The 19,870-nt window shown below is 42.5% G+C and overlaps 1 protein-coding gene across 1 annotated transcript in view; it reads left to right on the top strand.

Moving 5' to 3' along the window:
• LOC104962749 (gamma-aminobutyric acid type B receptor subunit 2-like) overlaps positions 1 to 19,463 on the top strand; it is a 54,045-nt gene extending 34,582 nt beyond the window's left edge. The window contains exons 2-3 of the mRNA XM_010791243.1: positions 18,891 to 19,028; positions 19,449 to 19,463. Coding sequence (XP_010789545.1) covers positions 18,891 to 19,028; positions 19,449 to 19,463 — 153 coding nt within the window. The remainder of the gene's footprint in view (positions 1 to 18,890; positions 19,029 to 19,448) is intronic.
• The last annotated feature ends 407 nt before the right edge of the window (positions 19,464 to 19,870 follow it).

Here is a 19,870-nt window from a genome sequence, read left to right as displayed (position 1 = left end):
CGATTTTTTTTTTCCCCCCGATTCCGATCTTTTGAAAATCACGTGATCGGCTCCGATCCCCGATCACGTGATCAGATCGGGACATCTGTAGATGTGCAACTTTAGGATTGCATTTTTCATTCTATGAAAACAGCCCCTGATCAAATCTCTCAGCCCATCAATCAAAAACACCCACATTACTGTCCAAAGGAACAGGACACATGAAAAGCTTTGCCCTCCAGGCATTCATCAGCCAAAAATCAATGCTAGGCCTTCAGTCCACATCAGTTTCACAGCCTTTTACCCCCCCCCAAACCCTACCCAATGATTATGGAAAGTCACACTGTTGTATTGAACCATGGAAGGTCGACTCTAAACTGTGCTTTGAATTAAACGGCTGGATTAATCTTCTCAAATCTCCACATGTGTGTCCTGCTCTCTCTCGTGTCTCATCCTCTGTGTTACGTCTTTTTGTCCCAACAGGAAGCAGCCCTCTGGACAGCCCTCGAAACTTCTCCCCCAGCAACCCTGCACACTTCTCCTTCGCCTCCTCCAGAAGGTGACTGCTTCATATCACTGCTGTAATGAGGTGGTTAGGACAGTTAGTCAACGATACAGAGTGTCTAGTGTAATCCAACAGAATGTGGAAACAGATGAGCAAGCATTTTTCGTGAGGAGTTGTGCAGGACGGACGTTTTTTTGTAAGACAGAAGTTAGCATTGCAAGGGCTCCCTTTAAAAAAAAAAACATTGACTAGACGAGAGAAACTGAATTGATAAATGCGNGGAGAGTCAGAGAGAGAGAGAGAGAGAGAGAGAGAGAGAGAGAGAGAGTCATGAGCCAGTTCCCTCTGCATTCTTCTCTCCCATGAATCTGCCCACGCGCTGCCTTCCACCCACATCATCGCAGCAGTGATGGAACTTTTCTTTCTCCTCCCTTGCTCGTTTTCTCACTCTCTGCTTGTCTTTCTCCCTCCTATTCACACGTCTTCTCCCCGTTTCTATCCGCCACGCTTCCTCTCGCAATTTGTGTCTCCCTTTCCCGCGCTCTCTTCATTTGTCGTTCGTGAACTTGACCATTTTCTTATCTATCAATCAATCAATCAATCAATCAATCAATCAATCAATCAATCAATCAATCAATCAATCCATCCATCAATGTTTATTTATATAGCCCAATATCACAAATGTTACTTTTGTCTCAGTGGTCTTCACAGTTTGTACAGAATATCAGTACAATACGACACCCTCTGTCCTTAGACCCTCACATCGTACAAGGAAAAACTTCCGGAGAAAACCCACAGTTTAAAGGGAAAAATGGGAGAAACCTCAGGGAGAGCAACAGAGGAGGGATCCCTCTCCCAGGACGGACAGACGTGCAATAGATGCCGTGTGTAAATTAAAAGATAATACATTCAAACACATTATTTTAAACACATTATTTATCTCCCTCCATCAAATCCTCGCTGTCCTGTCTTTTCTGACAGGGAGTATATTTGAAAAATCTGTGTGTGTGTCGCCATGTGCCTCAACTACAGCAAAGCACTGAGACTGCACAGTTTAAAGCTTTTTCCACTGTCATTGTATTGTTTTCAAAGAGTCGTCATGGTTTGATCCTTTAAGTGAAGCACTCCATACATAAGATTTCATTTTGGAAGGAAAAATGTATATTAAATTACTGTGTTGAGATTGTGCCAGTAAAAGAAAGGGATACGTTTTTTGTCTTGTTTTGACGTTGAATTATTGTCCACCTTATAGGCTACATATTCCTACAACACAGTTGAAACAATGGGATTCCTGTATTATTCAGCAGATCCATTCCTCCATCAGAGTTATAGCATCCTCTCCAGGGGCAGGTGAATGAAGGGGAGCAGTTTTATCCGATCACAGCCAGTGGAGGTGCCTCATCAAAGGTGCCTCATCTGGCCTGGCCGGCTCCCCTGGGGCCCCGCCATCCTCCCGGAGACACATCAAACACATGAAAGAAGAACCTCCAGAGTCACACCCGTTAGCCTCCATCGCTGCAGTCAGCATTGATCATGATCATCATACCTGACTGGCACGTGATGCTTTGTGCCGTGCCTTCTTGAAAATGCCACAAATCATTTTGTTGTGTTTAGTTTGGTCTGCTTTCAAGTTCCTGTTAGATACAAAAAACATATTTGAATGTAGGATTCGTTTTAAAATGTGATGAAATCAGTCAGCGGTACTTTATTCTCCTCAGCAGGTCTATTTTATTTCGATCACAGGAGCCATTCACTCCTGAAGACTTCATAAAGAATATCAATCTCTGCATTTAAAGAGCAAAAGCACTTTCTGAGATGTATTTTTCATACTGAGGACAAGGGAAGAAATAGCAGTACCTCTTAATTTGAACCAGGAAGCAAATTCAAATGGACATCCTCCATGCTCTATAACATATTCTTCCATATTCTCACATACAGTGGGCCTTCCCGCTGCCAGCTGTAGCAGACAGTGTTCACAAGGGGGGGGGGGGGGGGGCAGTGATGCAGCCATCTTGGAGGCAGTGGTGCATGCCAATGTCTGCCTGATGAGTTCACAGAGGAAGTAGTTCATCTTCCTCCACTGTTATTTTATTCATTACTGCCTGTCGGAGAGGAGAACAGAAACACATACAATAAATACAGTGTAGGCAAGCATACGCACGCACGCACGCACGCACGCACGCACGCACGCACGCACGCAGGCACGCACGCATGCACGCACGCACGCACGCACGCACGCACGCAGACACACACACACACACACACACACACACACACACACACACACACACACACACACACACACACACACACACACACACACACACACACACACACGCACACACGACATCGGGTGGGCAGGGCACACCCTCTTATTATCTTTTCTATTATTTTTTCTCTTTTATTTTTGTGTTCATTATTTTGATCTCATAACTGATTTTCTTGTGTACTCTATAAGCACTATTTGAGAGGCATGTCACTTAGGCTCATTACAGATGCCTGAGGCTTTAAAACACATCTTTAAATAGTAGCTCTGAAGCCTTCTGAGGATGAAATTTAGATAAGAATGGCTGTCTGCAGTGGTACGCTACTGCTCTGTATTTCTCCTTTGCTTTGTCAATTTAAGATGAACTGCTTTGGCCTACTTGTGGTGGGGGCAATTAGGATCGAACCCTTGGGCAGCTGCTGTTGAGGATTTCCGGATTCTCTCACTTGAGTAAACAAAAGTACTGTTCAAATACACACGACTGAACCACAGAGTAAAGGGTAGCAAGCACAAAGGGGCATCAGAGCACCGGGCTCAGGCCCTGAAGGTGTAGTTACTTCAATGTTGTTTCTTGGTCTTTGTATGGCGTGTAGCGTGTGAGAGGCTGTTGGTTTGCTGGGGAAAAAAAGAAGCCATTGGGCATTGTAGAGTCAAGAAAGATGGCAAGGGGGAGAAAAAGTGCAACGTTCTGTAACTGCCTGGTAGCCTACGCTTACCGGAGCTCAACAAGACTCATTACATTTCAGCTGCCTGTGCTCTAAAAGTTTGGGAGATTCAAACTGAAGAGGACTATCCTTCCCCCTGCAGGCCACAACATCCTCTGAGTTAGACTTTATCTCCCTGGCTTCTTCCTGAGATGGAAATAAGTTCTGATTTGTTTGCACTGTGATCTGGCTCAGGAAGCAAGAGACTGGTCTGAGGCCATTGTTAACGGTGATGCTCTGCAATGTATGAGCTAATGTGGTAGAAGTAAAATAACAATGGACCCATGATTTGGAAAATGGTTTTGATTAAGCTGCTTGGTCTCCGCTCATCTGGTTTACAGACCCGGATGATACAACGCTGAGGAAACGTATTGTGTAGTCTGTGAGAAGCCTCTTTTACTATAGTTATGACCAACCAGGGAATAACCCGCTATTGAGCGATTCATATTATAGTATCACATTATAGTATAAAGAGTACTCTGCCACTATTGTTCGTCTTTACTATTTCTATACACAGATGTCCTTTACATTCAAATGCATTCATTCACCTGAACAAGTCAGAATTTTCAGCTTTTCCTTTTTTATGTTTGACTAGACAAAGGTCAAGAGAAAGCTAAGCAAAGGGTAATCACTCACTTTCCTTTTAATACACTCTTAAATCTTCAAACTAAATACATATCTTGGTGAAGGCCATCTATGTGATTTAGTGAATTAGTCAACATTACGTGCTCCTTCATGTGGAAGTAATTGCTGAAATGTAACTCTCTGCATCATACTTCTAGTTTCTGCACATTTTACATATTCCTTCATGCTATATCAGATTTGCCTCAGTGTGTCCCTTTAAGCCAATGTAAGTAATCAGGGACAAGTAAGGTCAGGCTATAGGCTGCTACAGGGATTCAACCTTTTTAGAGTAGAAAACAAGTTAAACTCATTATTTGAAATCCTCTTCTGTTTAATAAATTTCCTCCGATAATATATTTGAGAGACATTTACCCATCCTGCAAAATGCACTTTTTATTGTCTTTTATACATATATGTGTGTCAGGGAACTCACAAAGTGTCAGTAAAACAAACCCTCTCTCTTTTCCTCCTTCCCCAAATCTCTACGGGGGTACAACGGAGCTGATCCAGATTTGCGTCCGATATGATGTAAATCACGTCATATCGGAAATGTGGACCCACGGCCCTATCAGAAAGTTGCTATCAGAAACAATACTCGACTGTTTCGGACGTAATATATGGTCTTTGTTTACATTAGCATCGCTAACACTCAGAACTAACCTGTACTGGAGAGAGTGTAAAAAAGCAGGAAATAAAAAAAGGAACTCACCTTGTGATAAACCCACAAGAGAAAAAGCATTTGAGCTCCATATTGTTTCAGAAATAATCCTTGATGTGGTTTGGAACATGATGGCGTTTAATCACGGCAGAATTTAACTGATCTGCCGGTAGAATTCTGAACAGGCATTAGGCGCTTTCAGGCCGCCATTATATTTGCTCGCATTAGCATTATTAGCATTAGCCCAGAGCACCAACGGAGAGAGACTAACTTATGGCAACACAAAAGAAAACATGGGAGCGGTGGAGTGATGAGGCGGTGTCAGCGTTCTGGCGATTTACTCGGAAGACTGCTGGGAGTCCCAGCAGCTTCTACTAAAGCCAGTCCCTAACTTCGAGGACTTCCAGCCGGGGACTTCGGGTGGCAGTATACGCCGTGAAGTTGTTTGCGGCCTGCCAGTAAACCCAAAGCAGAAGAAGAAGAATTGACGTCAGCGGCTTCATTTGCGTAATCCTCCCTCAGGGATTTATTCCGGTGTGAATGCAGTCTACTAGATAGTTCTGGAACTAAAGATTTCCAGGGAACTAAGTTCCGGGAACTATTCCTGGGAAAAGTAGTAGGTGTGAAAGCGCCTATTAGCTCCCCCTGTCTAAAATGCATGATCTGTTTGGTATTTTGAGGAAAACACATCATAGACATGTTTTTATATATTTGTATCTGAGACCCATAATATATGCCTAAAAATAGCACAATAGGAGATCTTTAACACAATACACAATACCACTGGTTTATAGTTGTATATTAATATGCATTAAAGTATGTACAGAAGTAACATCTTGAAAGTAGAGTGAGTGTGTGTTTGGTGGCGGTGACATTAGTGTGTTGTGACGTCCTCCACAGAGGCCACCATGCTTAGCCGTTAGGGACCATGTGTGTGTGCTGACTGTCCGTCAGTGACACATCAGTTCAGAATGTGTTTCTCTCCTCCCTGCCTCACCTCACATACACACTCACCAGCATCTCTGCTGTCTATTTGATGCACAGCTTCTGCAGACTCTCTTGGTTGAGAAACTGAGGGTGGCTAGTTGATTTATTTATGAGTTGGGGTTCAATACTGGCTGCAGACCTGCCTTAAAGGCTATCCTCTATAGTCCATTCTTATTGATATAGTTTGTGGTCTTCATTAATATTACATTGTACCATCCTGACAGATATGCATTCCCAGAGGAAAGCTTCGAAATAAAGTTGTCTACTTCACCAAAATATCTTCAGTTCTTTCATCCTAACTTTGACAGGAAGACAATGATTGTTTCTGCTCGAACTGTGGCAGATGTGAGTTTTCCTTGCTTTACTTCAAAAATAATATATCTTTCAGAGGCTGAACTTATGCTTGTAGAGAAGTTTGCAATTTTTTCTTTGCTTTTGCATGGCTATGTGTCCTGAGTGCATGAATCAGAGCTAAATTGGTGAGTATTTTCTCCGAGCCCAGAGGTAGCTTTGATTTACTCAGTTATGGTCAACAGGCCAGCCAAAGAGTATCTCTCTCAAATGACAAGAGATATAAGTCTCTTCTTCTGCTGGATCCCAACCAGCTCCACAAAATCAATAAGGATCATCGGGTAATGAATAATAAGGCAGGAAATAAGAATGGCTTTTGGCTCAAAGTCTAACATTTCAGATGGCGGAAGATATGCCAAGCACTGGAGAGAATTCTAAATAGACTGGATAAATTGATAAGCGTTATGTAATATTCATGGTGCATTCAGGGCTTTCTTGTGTGTGTGGGTTTCTTGCATGTCATTTGGAACGGGTACTTTGCTCAATCCTAAATTATTCAGGCACACACACAGGAGCACCGTGATAGGTGATGCAATCACAGAGTCACTGGCGATGACTGTCACACGTCCCACGGGTTGTTCAGTGGTCAGAGATTGGGATGTAAGACGCAGACTATTATTGTGATCTACTTAATTATTCATCCATGGATGAACTCAAAACCTTACAGCGAGGAGGAGAAGTTTGGGTTGACATAAAGCAAAGCTGTCATATGCCAAAGCACAGTTCAAATGGTTCTTCATATTTAAACACGACTCTTTTATGCATAGACAAGGCAAATAATTTAAAGCATTTCACAGTAACAATTATTTTTAATGTCATTGATTTAATTATAAGATGCAGGATCATCTTTTTTTGATGTCTTACATTTTAAAACTGCAAATAATAAAAAGATATGGGAAACATGCCAGTGCTTATCTCACCTTCCGTCCACTTTGTTCCTCCCCCATTCAACTCATCTGACAGTGGAGAGTATCTCTAGAGAGAGCATCTCCAACCAGCTTTGGTATTGTACTCGCTTTTCTTTTAACCAAACTTGAGCCAAACATTACTCATCACACCCCACTATCAACACCTAAGTGGATTGCTGCATTATAACCACATGATCATTCTCAAATACATTAAGAGCGGTCATGAATGTTACAGCCAGAGAAGGCATTGTCTATCCCACGTTGTGTTTACATACCAGCAGAACCACCTTTGATGGGATTAGAATCACTAAAGATGTGCTTTAGCCGGCCTGGGAAGCTGCTAGCAGGGAGAATGTGCAGGGATTTATGCATTTTTGATGCAGCGTGGGGAGGAGTGGAACTCTAAAAAGGCTGCATGACCTACTTAGAGAGCCGTGGAATTCTGACGACTCTTCATCCCACAAAGAGAGAAATATTTTCCCTCATTTCGTGTATGTGTGTGAGTCGGAGGCTGGTATGCAGAGGGGGCTCGTTCACTTGTTTGCAAGCGACGTAGCGCACAGACACAAAAACTTCATGAGTGTTATTTCTCTTAACTTCTCTTTTTTTGCATTAGTGTGTATATTCTGCCCTATCTGCATATCTACCTATCTGCATCTCGTTTTTAGGCCTTTCCCTCTGTTTTATTTAAAAGCTGCTGTAATGAAGAGCCTTCTGACATCCTGCAACACTTCTGCACACAAATCACTGAGATGGCATCTGGCTGGCTTTACACACACACACGCACACGAACACGCACAAGAACACGCACACGAACACCCACAAACACCTTCACCTTCACCCATGCAAGCAGGGGACTTGCAATGGCTTCTCCCTCTGTCCCCTTTTGAGGAAAAAATGCAATTTTCTTTGCGACATGGCCTTGTACACAAATTAATTTTCCTTTGCAGTCTATCCCCTTCTCTCCATCACCTCCCCTCGTGCTTTCTTTCTCGGTAGCTATGGCAACACAGTGTTGCACGTCAGCTTCTCAAAGGAGACGGTATTGTCCGATTGCTCGGGCTGTCACATTCCTGCTTTACCGTCACCCTGTAGGGTGAGAAAGAGAGAGAGAGAGAGAGAGAGAGAGAAAGAGAGAGAGATGGGGGGGGGACTCTTGCTGATTGTCCATGTATTTAGAGTCACCTCAACACAGGCAGTCAATAAGCGATTCATTAGAAACGACAAGCACTCACTGTCAATGCCTTCAACTGGAGTGCTTATTATGCCCGGAAATGAGCTATTGTGAGACAAGAGTCGACCACCTGGTCGTGTGTGTGTGTGTGTGTGTGTGTGTGTGTGTGTGTGTGTGTGTGTGTGTGTGTGTGTGTGTGTGTGTGTGTGTGTGTGTGTGTGTCCATTGATGATTGTTTGTGGACACTGTTGGCATGGCCCCCAGCCTGGTTGAATATATGCTGGTGGATGAATCCCAGGGTACGTGGTGTTTGTGTGTGTTTTTGCATGTGCGCTGGTGGCTGTGGACCTCCCAGTTGATGTGAACAACTGTTGGTCCAGGACAGGCTAACACAGAGTAACTATCGGAAGTTTCGTTTTGTTGTTGTTGTTGTCAATCAGTGGTCACAATTGGCAAACTTTCCCCATTTTGTAAGAAAAAAAAACCGGCTTCTCACCCCGAAATGTTCAGATTTGTACTTGCTTCTCTTAAATATTCCCTCGGATGTCATTATCCATTTAGCTTCAAGAGCTGCTTTGCCATCCTCAGTGCTCTCCTGTCACTAACTATTCAATCAATTTCCAGCTAATGTTAATGATTGATAAGCACATTAGCTTGCAGTGTTGACAGTCCACTCGTTCAAAGCGTCCTTTGAAAATATGGCTAGTTAATTAACTGAGAAATTAATTGGATTGAGCAGAAAACTGCAATGTTGACATCCAGAGAAGATGTGTTAATGATGCAATGCCTATAGCCATGACCCTTAATAACCTCCTGGAGGGGAGAGATGAGAGAAGGAATGAGTGAGAGGTGGGTAATGATGGGGGGGAAAGAGTGATGTCGGACAGAAGGGGGAAAAGAGGAGTGTAAAACTGTGGGACAGACTAAAAAAGTAGGGGTGAAAGAAGGGGAGGGAAAAGATGATGTTGATGATTGATGAAATAGAGAAAGAAGTACTGGATAGGGAGAGAGGAGGAGAGGTCTTGAGAATGGAGGAGAACTCCTAAAACCAAACAGAGACTAGGCCAGGATTCCTGTGAGGTGTTGTTCCTCTGTAGGAAGATTGATATGCGTGGACAGAAGAATCCCTAGACTGCCTGAACTGTGCTCTATCCTACTCAACACACACACCAACACACACACCTCTCCATGCACCCACTCACCCAATACGCCAGGTTTTTCTTTTCAATACACTTCCACAGTCCACCAAGCGTACACTTCCCAGACTCCCATCTGTCTTGTGTGAAATTAAGACAGGTGCTGCATTCCTCTCTTCCTTGTCATAAAAGTTGTCAATAGATGGTCCTTCTAATTTGTAAAGGGATGAGTAATGGGCCACTGTTTGTCCTTTCAGACCTGACTAAATGTCAACAGCGATATCTGCCTTTTCCCACTCGCTAAATGGCCTTTATTAGATAACCAATAGGACTACTGGCAATGTCATCCGAGCGCACCAGCACAGGCGTGACTTGTGTGATGATCGTGGCGGGAAAAGTGACCTTCCAAAAGACAATGTCAAACTGAATCTAAAATAAACCCCCATTATGTGTAACACGTCGGAAAATAATGAAAACATCCCACCATTATGACTGACAGGAGAAGTCACCGCAACACAAAGTAGGAGTGTTTCAAAAGTAGGAGTTTTGCAGTTTGGTGGTCAATAGCTCAGCTTGGATTCAAAACAAATTAGGAAGATGCAGTAAAACAATACCTTTTATAATCAGGCAAAGAAGGTCAAATAAAATACACCAAGCTGATTTTTTAACATATTTTGACCTCTATAGTTTTGTTTTTTTAATCTGTGTTCTATGTGTGAGTACAGTATTTTGGCCTTATTGTAAAGTACTTTGCTAATTTGAAATGTGTTTGCAGTAGATGATGATGCACACAGCTTTAAAGTATACTGTACTGAATGCTGCTCTTATATATTTGCCATTCCACATACTGTAAGGCTACAAGCAGCAGCTGGTTAGTTAAACATAATAACAGGAAATGGGGCAAAACAGCTAGCCTGGACTCTGGGCCGGGAAAATAGTCCTGCAAATAACCCCAAAGAATCACTTTCATACTTCAAACTAGCTTAATTAGATACAACATGTTAGTTGGAGGGCTTTCAAGTTTAAGGGTGTAGGATGGTTCATTTTTCAAGTAACTCTCCAAGAACGTAAATAATTGGTTTCCAAAATGTGTTTAACTGACCTTTTGAATAACCAGGAGAACAAATTGAACTGGCTCTATAACCTCAGAGTCTTCTTCAGTGTTTCCTTTTTCCCACATCAGCCATAATTAGCTTTACATATAACATCACAGCCTCTAACTAAAGTGAGAGACCCAGACTCACACACACCAAGCTCTTGGATAATCATTATTCCATGCCACACTGTTCGGAGTGGATGCAGGCGTCACGGTCTAGTTTGTGCATGATTCACCTACAATATAACATTTATTTTCAGCTCCCTTTCCTCCTAACCTGTGTGACTGATGGTCCCCTCTCTATCAGACTGTATTATATGAGGTAAACAGGCTGGAGAGGACTTATAAAGGGTGCAGGGAAGGACTTTAAAATGTGAAAAGCAAAGGTCAGGACCAGCAGGACTTGTATATTTATGCTGGAAGAATTTTTACAAAGATTGTGAAGGTGGGAAATAGCGAAGGAATAGCTTAAGTGGAAACTTTCAAAAAGTCATCGACCATAAGATTTTTATATCCCTAATTGAGAAGAAATATCCGAGGGATTTTATGTGTTCCTTTATTATTCACTTTATAGGCTGCTGGAGTTGTGTAAAACTCAAAAAATAACCTTACAAGCACCTTGAAGGGGTTAGCAATGTTTTTTTAAAGTTCATTTGGGGTTGGGTTGCCAGTGATAATACAGAGGAAGAAACATTTTTATGAGGAGAGAAGCCTTGAGTCAAATCGACCGTGGTACATTTTGTAGCAGCAGAGATAGCATGAATCGCCCAAATCAAGTAGATTGAGGAAGAATTGAATCCCTCGGCAGGACACTTGATAGCATCAAACTGACTCTTGACCCCATCCTACTAATCTACTCCTGGACCAAATCATCATCGTCCAACCCCTTTTGTCTTTTTCCTGCCTTGCATTACTGGAGACATCCATAGGAGATAGTGGAAGACCTTCAGGGCCAAGAAACAATTAACTTGATAATGGGCTCTGTTCTTCTCTCTCTCATCTTCTCACTCTCTGTCCACATCACCCCTCTACCAGGCTGTCAATTATTGCTTAGCCGATAAACCAACAGCTAAACCTCTTCTATTTCTTAGACGTTCATCATAGATTATATAACAAATAAATACAAATGTTGCTGTGTGAAACACTTTGTGCTGCATGATTGTTTGAAAGGGGCTTTAGAGCTATATATAGGTAATATACGCAGTTCATCTTTTAGCACACTAAACAAAAAATACAGCTAGGACTGATGGGAAAGTCTCGGGGTTGGCTGATGTTTGGACGAAAACAACAAACAGTTTTTACCTGTAGGTGGCGCTCGCTGAAAAGTTGGGGATCACCAAAGTTATATTATTATCTTAAAGGAGACATATACTGCTAACAAAGTGTATGACTATCCATCTACTTGAGACATTTCACCCAAAGCTGTGCGCTGAAGAAAATGTTACGGGATCTCCAAAGTCATTTGTTTTCATCTTCCCGGGAACGGCCAATACCCGCACACGTTTTGCCAGTCTCTCTATTGGTTGTTGAGATATTAGTTCTGGACCAAATGGCGGACTCACATTGCAACACTGGTTAGCGCGACATGTTCCAGCTGTTGTCAGGCCTTGTCAAAAGCACAAAAACCTGTAATAGGCTTTCCACAGCGCCTGCTTCCTGCACAGCACATTGCTAATAAAGGTGCAATGTATTCACCCTGATTTTAGTACCACTTGCCAATTTGAGCTTATCTCGGATTTGCGAGTGAGCCCATGTGTGTGTATTTGTCTATGGTTGTGTTTGGGCCTGCATTTGGTGATGGATGATAGTTCATCTAGCGTATATGTGTGTGGGTTTGAGAATAATCATGCATGTGCAAAAGGGGAGACATGTGGAAGAGACAAGATGTGAAAAAGAGACAAGATGTGAAAAAGAGACTTCCAACGCGCCATCGTGGTTATCCCGGTGGCCATCTGAGCACTCGAGAAAGCCAGGGATAGATTGAGCGCAATAACAAGATCCAGACTGCGGGGAGAGAGGGCGAGAGGGCGAGAGGGAGAGAGGGAGGGCAAACTGCCATCAGCCTGAGCAACTCAGTCTGCCGCTGTGGATTTTAAAAGGCCAGTCTCTTCCCAGACAAGTGGTGAATTCCTCCATCTTTTCCCTCTGTGTTGCAGGCATGCAATTTGAAGGAAACAGATTGAAAAAAACAACTCAATCACCGCGTCCTTCTCTCAATGTTTGCTTCATCTTCTCTCTACCTCACCTCCTCTTCCTCCCTTTCCCTCCTTTGGTGATGTTGAGCAGCTGTCTGCCATGTCTTTCTGGTCATTTAGAAATAGAACGAAAAGGCATGTTGGGGGATATGTTACACCCCAGTGGACCTCTCAATAGGGGCTTATTGATGGGGAACAAATAGCTCCAGCTTCTTGAAGATCTTGTGTGTGCCAATGGGAGTTGGACGTGTTGACCTTAATTCACAGATAAATGACCCCAATGAACTCAAGGGATTCCTCTTTATCAAATTGCTATTGATATACTAGTGGACAATCAATTCAACTGCTACTAGATTGCATTCACACTAAAACTGAGAACTTTCCTAGACTGTTGAAGACTGATCCGCTTACACATCAGCCCCCTCTTGTTCTTGGTTGGTATTGACAGCCATGACATGAGTTTAGATGATTAGTTGGGTTTGTACATGGGGATGATCTCCTTTAGATCTGACCTATCGGCTGCACCCTGCTAACTCTTTAGGGCTTTATAATGCCAAGCATATGTTTTAGCAATTGCTGGATTCAGCATTCACATTTCCTCTCCTGACTTGGACATGTGGAAGTAATTCAATGAGGAGTGCATGCAGAAAGCAGATGTAGCTGTTAGAGGAGACCAGCTTTTTACATCTGCTGCACTGTTGCTGCATGGATGCTATTGGTCAGATATCAGCAGATGATTCAGAATCAGAATCCCTTTATTAGGGGAAATTTGCATCGTTACAGCAGGAAAGAGCCACAGACAGCTTAATGTCACAAATGTTAAAAAAACTAAGTTATGATATCATAAAAAATATAATAAAAAATAAATAAAAGTAAAAAAAAATACTGCAAGGTATGGAAGTTGGCTTCAGCAGAGACTGTATGTTTATGGTGACGGTGCAGAAATATGAATTACGGCATTGCAGTGCGTACAACTGACAAACGTTCTTTAGCTCCTGGAAGTATCCCTGTATTTTATTCTTTATCGTTTTTCATACTTTTATAGGAAAATGATGGAAAGTGATGCATTATACTGTAGACATGAAGCAAGAGAAGGAATGTGTTTCTCAATTCTCAGTTGGTTTGTGTGTGTCTGGGTTGTCATACGTACTTACATCAAGGTATTTTAGGGTTTCCTATACAACTATTTTTCTCTCTTCACGTATCCGCAGTAAAACATTAACGTAAAATCTACTGACTAAAAAATGTTTCCAAATGAAGTGAGGCAACGGGTGTGTTATTGGGGATGCTGTTAATTGGATAGAGAGAAGTAATGAACACTTCATGTTCACACAGCTCTAATAAATACACAGTATAAAACCTTGGGTAAAATGACAAGCCATTATCTTTAGAGGCGAGGCGGCGACACATCTCTTCGTCACCTGTGAAAGCCCCTTTTCTGTGGTGAGACCCTTTAGGATTTTGTTCTCGGTAATCACCTGTGCTGTTGGCCTTGTCATGAATAAACGCAGTGTGTGTGAAGAGCAGATTGCTTCTGACATCACACCAGGCTCTCCCCACCCCTCACTGTGTGTGCAGCATTGGGTCTCAGGTTGCTGATTTGGGTGCAGTAATTTGCCATTAGACCAGGGACAGGTGCAGCTGCCTTTGTTTGCAGCGCTAACAAGGCATTTCATCATGGTTAGCTCCAGCCTGGTGCTCTGCTCAGCTCTTGTTCTTGTCACAATATCACACACACACACACACACACACACACACACACACACACACACACACACACACACACACACACACACACACACACACACACACACACACACACACACACACACTGGTTGTCTCTAACGTGGCTGTTCCACATGAAGGCCTGGTGCTGGGTAGAATGAAGGGTTTGGGTTGAGAAACCTGCATTGCCGCCTTGTAAGTAAAGGAGCGGCTCTGCAGTGTGCTGCTGACGGGCTGACCCTGTGTAGGAAGGGCAGGCTCACTGGATTGTTTTAAGTCGTATTTCCTCTGACTGTAAAGCACTGCATTGTATTCTGTTCGGAGAGGAGCACAGAGGAGCTTAATTCATAAAGCTTTCTTTTGAAAAATTGAAAGCTTCCCTGGCTGTTAAGCTTGCGGAAAACCTGCCTCAAACTTTTCCAGATTGTGGATGTTTTGTATTCCTCACTTACTATTGCTGCGATGTGCTTTGAAGTTACTTTCAGAAAAAGGAGCATTGAAGCATGCTGACCTTTTTAAAGACGTTTCGTTTTCTAATATGTTACAGACTTTTTATGTGAAATTATAGAATGGTCTGAAAATTACCATATGGAACATTAGATCATTTGACATTTTTGGGCAGCTGTTTCTTCACATTTAGCCTAATTGAGTGTAATTTATCAGTTACACACTAACAATAAGCTAATGTCAGCATATAATGATGAATCAATACATATGAATCTCAGCGGTTTTGTGTAAAGGTCACAATGAAGGAAACGCAATGGAGACTGAGGAGCATTTGAAATAAACTCCTCGTTTGCCATCTGTCGCACCAGAAGGATCCTTTGAAATGATGAAAGTAGTAGAGCACGATTGGAAAAAATACATTTTGTACAAATAAAATCGTATTTCACAGTCAGACTCCAGTTTGTGAATGAACTGCAGAGTATTGAGGTCACCCGAAGTATATTTTCTGTTAATGGATCGTCAACATTAGACAGGGCTATATGCCTCCCTTGAGTTTCCATTGCCAGGTGGTTCCCGCATCAGCCCTTACCCCACCAACTCTCACACACGCGCACACGCGGTTTCCTTGGCCATCTCCCAAGGCGGTCAAACAGATTACTACGGGCGTTAACCTCATCGATCTGCTCCAAATGGCCTCCAAATGCCAGGAATTAGATTTGAGACTCGGGAAGAGGGAAATAAAACGCTGTAGTATTTCTTGCAGCTCAACTTGGGAGTTAAGTGCTGCTGTGCCTTGGCCATTGTACCAGTTCTTCGTCGGACCTCCTCTGCGTTCGGTAGCACAGTTACATTTGTCTCCTTTATGCCTCGTTTAGAGCGTATTTCTCTGAGGAAATTGGGAAGTAAGATACAGCCTGTACCCAAATGTCTCTTTCACTGCTCGGGAAATCCTTGAAAAAATAAATAAAGTCTGATCTGCTTTTCTAAGGAAGTGAAAGAGAGGTTATTTTAACTCTTATTCTTCTCATGTACTGAATTCAGGGGCAAACGAGATTCAAACTAATCGATACAAAATTGCCTTGGATTTGATATTGAAATGCGTTTTCCGTAACTGGTAATCTGCAGGGCACCCTGTGCAGCGGCTGAGCATCACCCACTGAATCAATCTCAGTCATTGTTGGGTAATAATGGAGGGCAGGTTTATAATACTGGTTGCTTCTGCTTTATTAGTGAGCTGATACCTCTCCTCTCCGGTCTTTCTCTCCATCTATTCAACATGTGTCTGCCCTTTCTTCCACTAGCCCATGGACTTGCTGCTTTACTCTTTGTGTCCCGTTATAATCCGACGCCTCTCCCCCGTCCGTCTTGCTTTGTCCATCCGGCATTAAGCTCTACAGTCTTTCTTAACTGCAAAAAGTATTGATGAGTGGTCGTGCTGCCTAATGAGAGGCTAAATATAACCATTGCACACCGGCCCTGCTGCGGCCTCCTCCCTCATCTCGTGCACAAAGTGTGGATAGTCACACTGTTGGCATGACAACACACCGGTCAAGGCTCTGCGATCAGCCACAACAGATTTTGTGCATGTGTGCCCGGTAAAAGTATAAGAGGATGAATGAACAGCCGGGATGAACAAAGAATGTGAGGAAAGAAAGAAAGCTTTCTATTTTATTTTAGCTTGTTGTTTTTCTTTCACTTGCTGATCGTTTTTTTTTTTCCGCCCTGAAAAAGCTTGAGTTTCTCATATTGGCGATATTTCATTACTTACTGTAACTTCACATGAGTGATTCCATAGTCATCTGAGAAAATTAGATATATAATTAGAACTAAAATGGTTAGTTAATGAATCGTTTAGTAGGCCGAAAGAAAAATAATTGGTAATTATTTTGTAAATCGATAAAACGTTGAGGTCATTCATCAAACAATAATGACACAATTTGTTAAGATACAGCTTCTTAATGTGGAGACTTTGCTTCTGTTTTTTGTCTTGTGTCAAAGTGAACTGAGGATATTCAGATTTTGAAAAGTCGGGTGAACAAAAAACGGCAATTTAAACATGTTTTCTTGGGCTATGGGAAACTGTGATGGGATATTTTACCGACCAAATGAGTAATAGATTCCATCAGGATGAAAAACAGCACACGAGTCCGTCTGATGCTCCCCACCCCCTGTTTTGAAATGCTGTAAACCATTTTCTGCAGAGGGAGGAACATAACCATTCTTTACCACCTACACGACATTGTCACTCTCCTTAATAAATCAGCTTAAACCTGCAATATCACCAAGCTCTATTGTACTCATGTTGACAAGTTTAGTTGCCCACATTTCTCTTCTGTTGCATGGTAACCAATCAGAGTCACCATCCAACCAACCATCCTTGTTATGGCCAGCTGGAGAGAAATGAATGATAAGAGTATGCAAATGGGATATCTTCTTTAATAGCCTGCTGTTTCATTCAGCTGTGTGGCCAGGATAAGGAATCCCCACTGTATCTAATCACATCCTCTCCCTCTCATTCCACCTGAGGCCTATCAGCAATCTAGCTCATTTTTGACTGACATGACAGCATACATTGTTCTCCACCAACATGAACGTACATGCATCAAAGAGGAACCTTAATTTCATCAGCAGATGTTCTTCTACTTCAAACACTAAAATAATCTGACGATTTAAATCATATGATTAAACCAGATTGGAGGGCTGTGTGGACGATGGCTGTATCAGCAGCTCATCGTGTGACTTTCAAGGTTGTTTCTGTCATCGACCTTAATTTAGGACTCAGCCACGATCATCCTCAGCTCAAAACGAATTGACCCGACAAGAGATGAACACAGTTTGTTAAAATGTGCTGAGCCCGCAGCAACGTTATCTGGCTTGCCCCTAATACAGTGACCATCAGATCACAACACACGGTCCTACATGTCTGGTTAGGAGAATCATTCCTCCACATTCGATTTTCTGTTTTTCAATCTGCGGTTGCGGCTCGTCTGTGCTGCTCTTCAGAGGGAAATCTCATTCAGTTGCTGGCTGATGGCTAACAAGGTCAAATAACTCTCAAGATGAGAGGGAGTGTGTTGGAAGACGCTAACACACACACACACACACACACACACACACACACACACACACACACACACACACACACACACACACACACACACACACACACACACACACACACACACACACACAACCTGCCATTCGGTCAGTCCATCTATGTGTCTGCCTCACAGGAACAGAATTGAGCGGCAGTAATGGAGGACTGAGGAGGGAAGTGTTTACTGCAGATAGGAATATCATTACAAACTGTGGAAATCAGAGAATAACAGCAAAACCCGTTAGCCATCAGCTCATGTAGCAATCAATAGGAAGCTACACTGTTTCTATTTCTGCTATCTCTCATTCCTCTCTCTCTCCTCCCTTTTTCGCACACTTTTTTCCTCCGGTTGCTATAGTGACGTGAAATGGCTGCGTTCTGCAATGTGGATCAGAGCGGGGGCTCGCTCTGTGAGATACATCGCTTTAAATGATGCTTTCAAAACACACAACCAAGGCTGTAATTACTGTGTGTTAGCATATGCCTCTGCGCTCAGAGAGTATAATAAGTTAAATGTTATTTAAATGTCACATCGTTTTTCATAAACAGTAGGCCTATACATTACAATGAAATGACACCAGTGGCTATACTTTTTTGTAGTGCATCCATCACAGTATGTCAGAGTATAATGAAATTGTGTGCACGGCAGTTTTTCTTGGGCAGCTGGTAATTATAGATTAACTCACAGATTATGGTATGGCCGGACTTCTTTGACTAATATCTAAAACAATCTCATTTTCTCTGAATAAAGAAACGAAAATAATATATAATGTGTGTATTTTTTGCAGAGTGTGGATCTTAAAATATGGAATTAATATGGATTTGTACATTCTTTTGTCTTGTGCCAGTCTCATTGTAGCCCAACATTGGCTGGAATAACTTTACCTCCCTTACTCCTCCTGCAGTATATCCTTGTCCTACTTCCTCTTGAGTTTTACAATAACACTTAACACAAATCTCTCTTTTTCTTGTGTCTTCTTCTTCTCCCCCTTTCTCCCCGCTCCCACCTCCACCTTCACCCCCTCTCTCGATGTATAGTGTGACAACGCCAAGGGGCTGAGGGCCTTCTTCGATGCCATATGCTACGGCCCCAAACACCTGATGATCTTCGGCGGCGTGTGCCCTTCAGTGACCTCCATCATCGCAGAGTCTTTGGAGGGCTGGAACCTGGTGCAGGTAGGGTTTGCACTACGATGGTGTTTGTGTGTGTGTGTGTGTGTGTGTGTGTGTGTGTGTGTGTGTGTGTGTGTGTGTGTGTGTGTGTGTGTGTGTGTGTGTGTGTGTGTGTGTTATACTGTATATAGCCTATGTTCCAGTGTTTGTGAATCCTGGATTTGTTACGCCAGTATAAAATAGACTAGCTTATTCCTTTTGTACTTTTGTATACATGGTTATTTTCTTGTTTCTGCATTACTATCAGAAACCCTGAACTTGCTGCTTGATTAAGTTTCCAATATTGCCCCTTAGAAGTGCAGTGTGCAGATAGGACCTGGGTTTCAAAGGGGTCCTAAATCATGGCTTAATCCTTCATTAACCTTGCCAGGGTGAATGTCTAATTAGCATTGCTCTAATCCGTACAATCCTCCCTCATTTTAGGATCTGACAGAGTAAAAAAAGGCTTAAACCCATTGTGGTAGTTTAGCTCAACTTCCACTGAGCCTTAAAATTGAAGAAAACATTTTGTCAAATGATAAGGGCATCTCCTGTGGCATATGTTTGTGGGGTGTTTTGTCATTGGTATGAGCTAATAAAGGTTTTACTACACAGTCCAGTCGATGTTAATTACCTGCTGAACATTCACATAATAGATTCTACCATTCAATTATGCGCTTGCTTGCTGAATGACATTTGCTGCCATTAAATTAGTGCAGCTTTATGATTGCTCACTGTAGGCATTAAACACCACTCGTTCTTGTATGTGGTGAACCTTTGACCCCCTCAGTTATTGCATACAGTTTCTCTGACTGTGAACTGTACTGCAGAACCAAAGAGGGGAAATGCTTCCTTCCAAACAATAC

Source organism: Notothenia coriiceps, unplaced genomic scaffold (assembly GCF_000735185.1).
Source record: "Notothenia coriiceps isolate Sejong01 unplaced genomic scaffold, NC01 NC01_scaffold00035352, whole genome shotgun sequence".
In the NCBI taxonomy this organism is placed as follows: Eukaryota; Metazoa; Chordata; class Actinopteri; order Perciformes; family Nototheniidae; genus Notothenia; species Notothenia coriiceps.
This window is presented reverse-complemented; position numbering and strand designations above follow the sequence as displayed.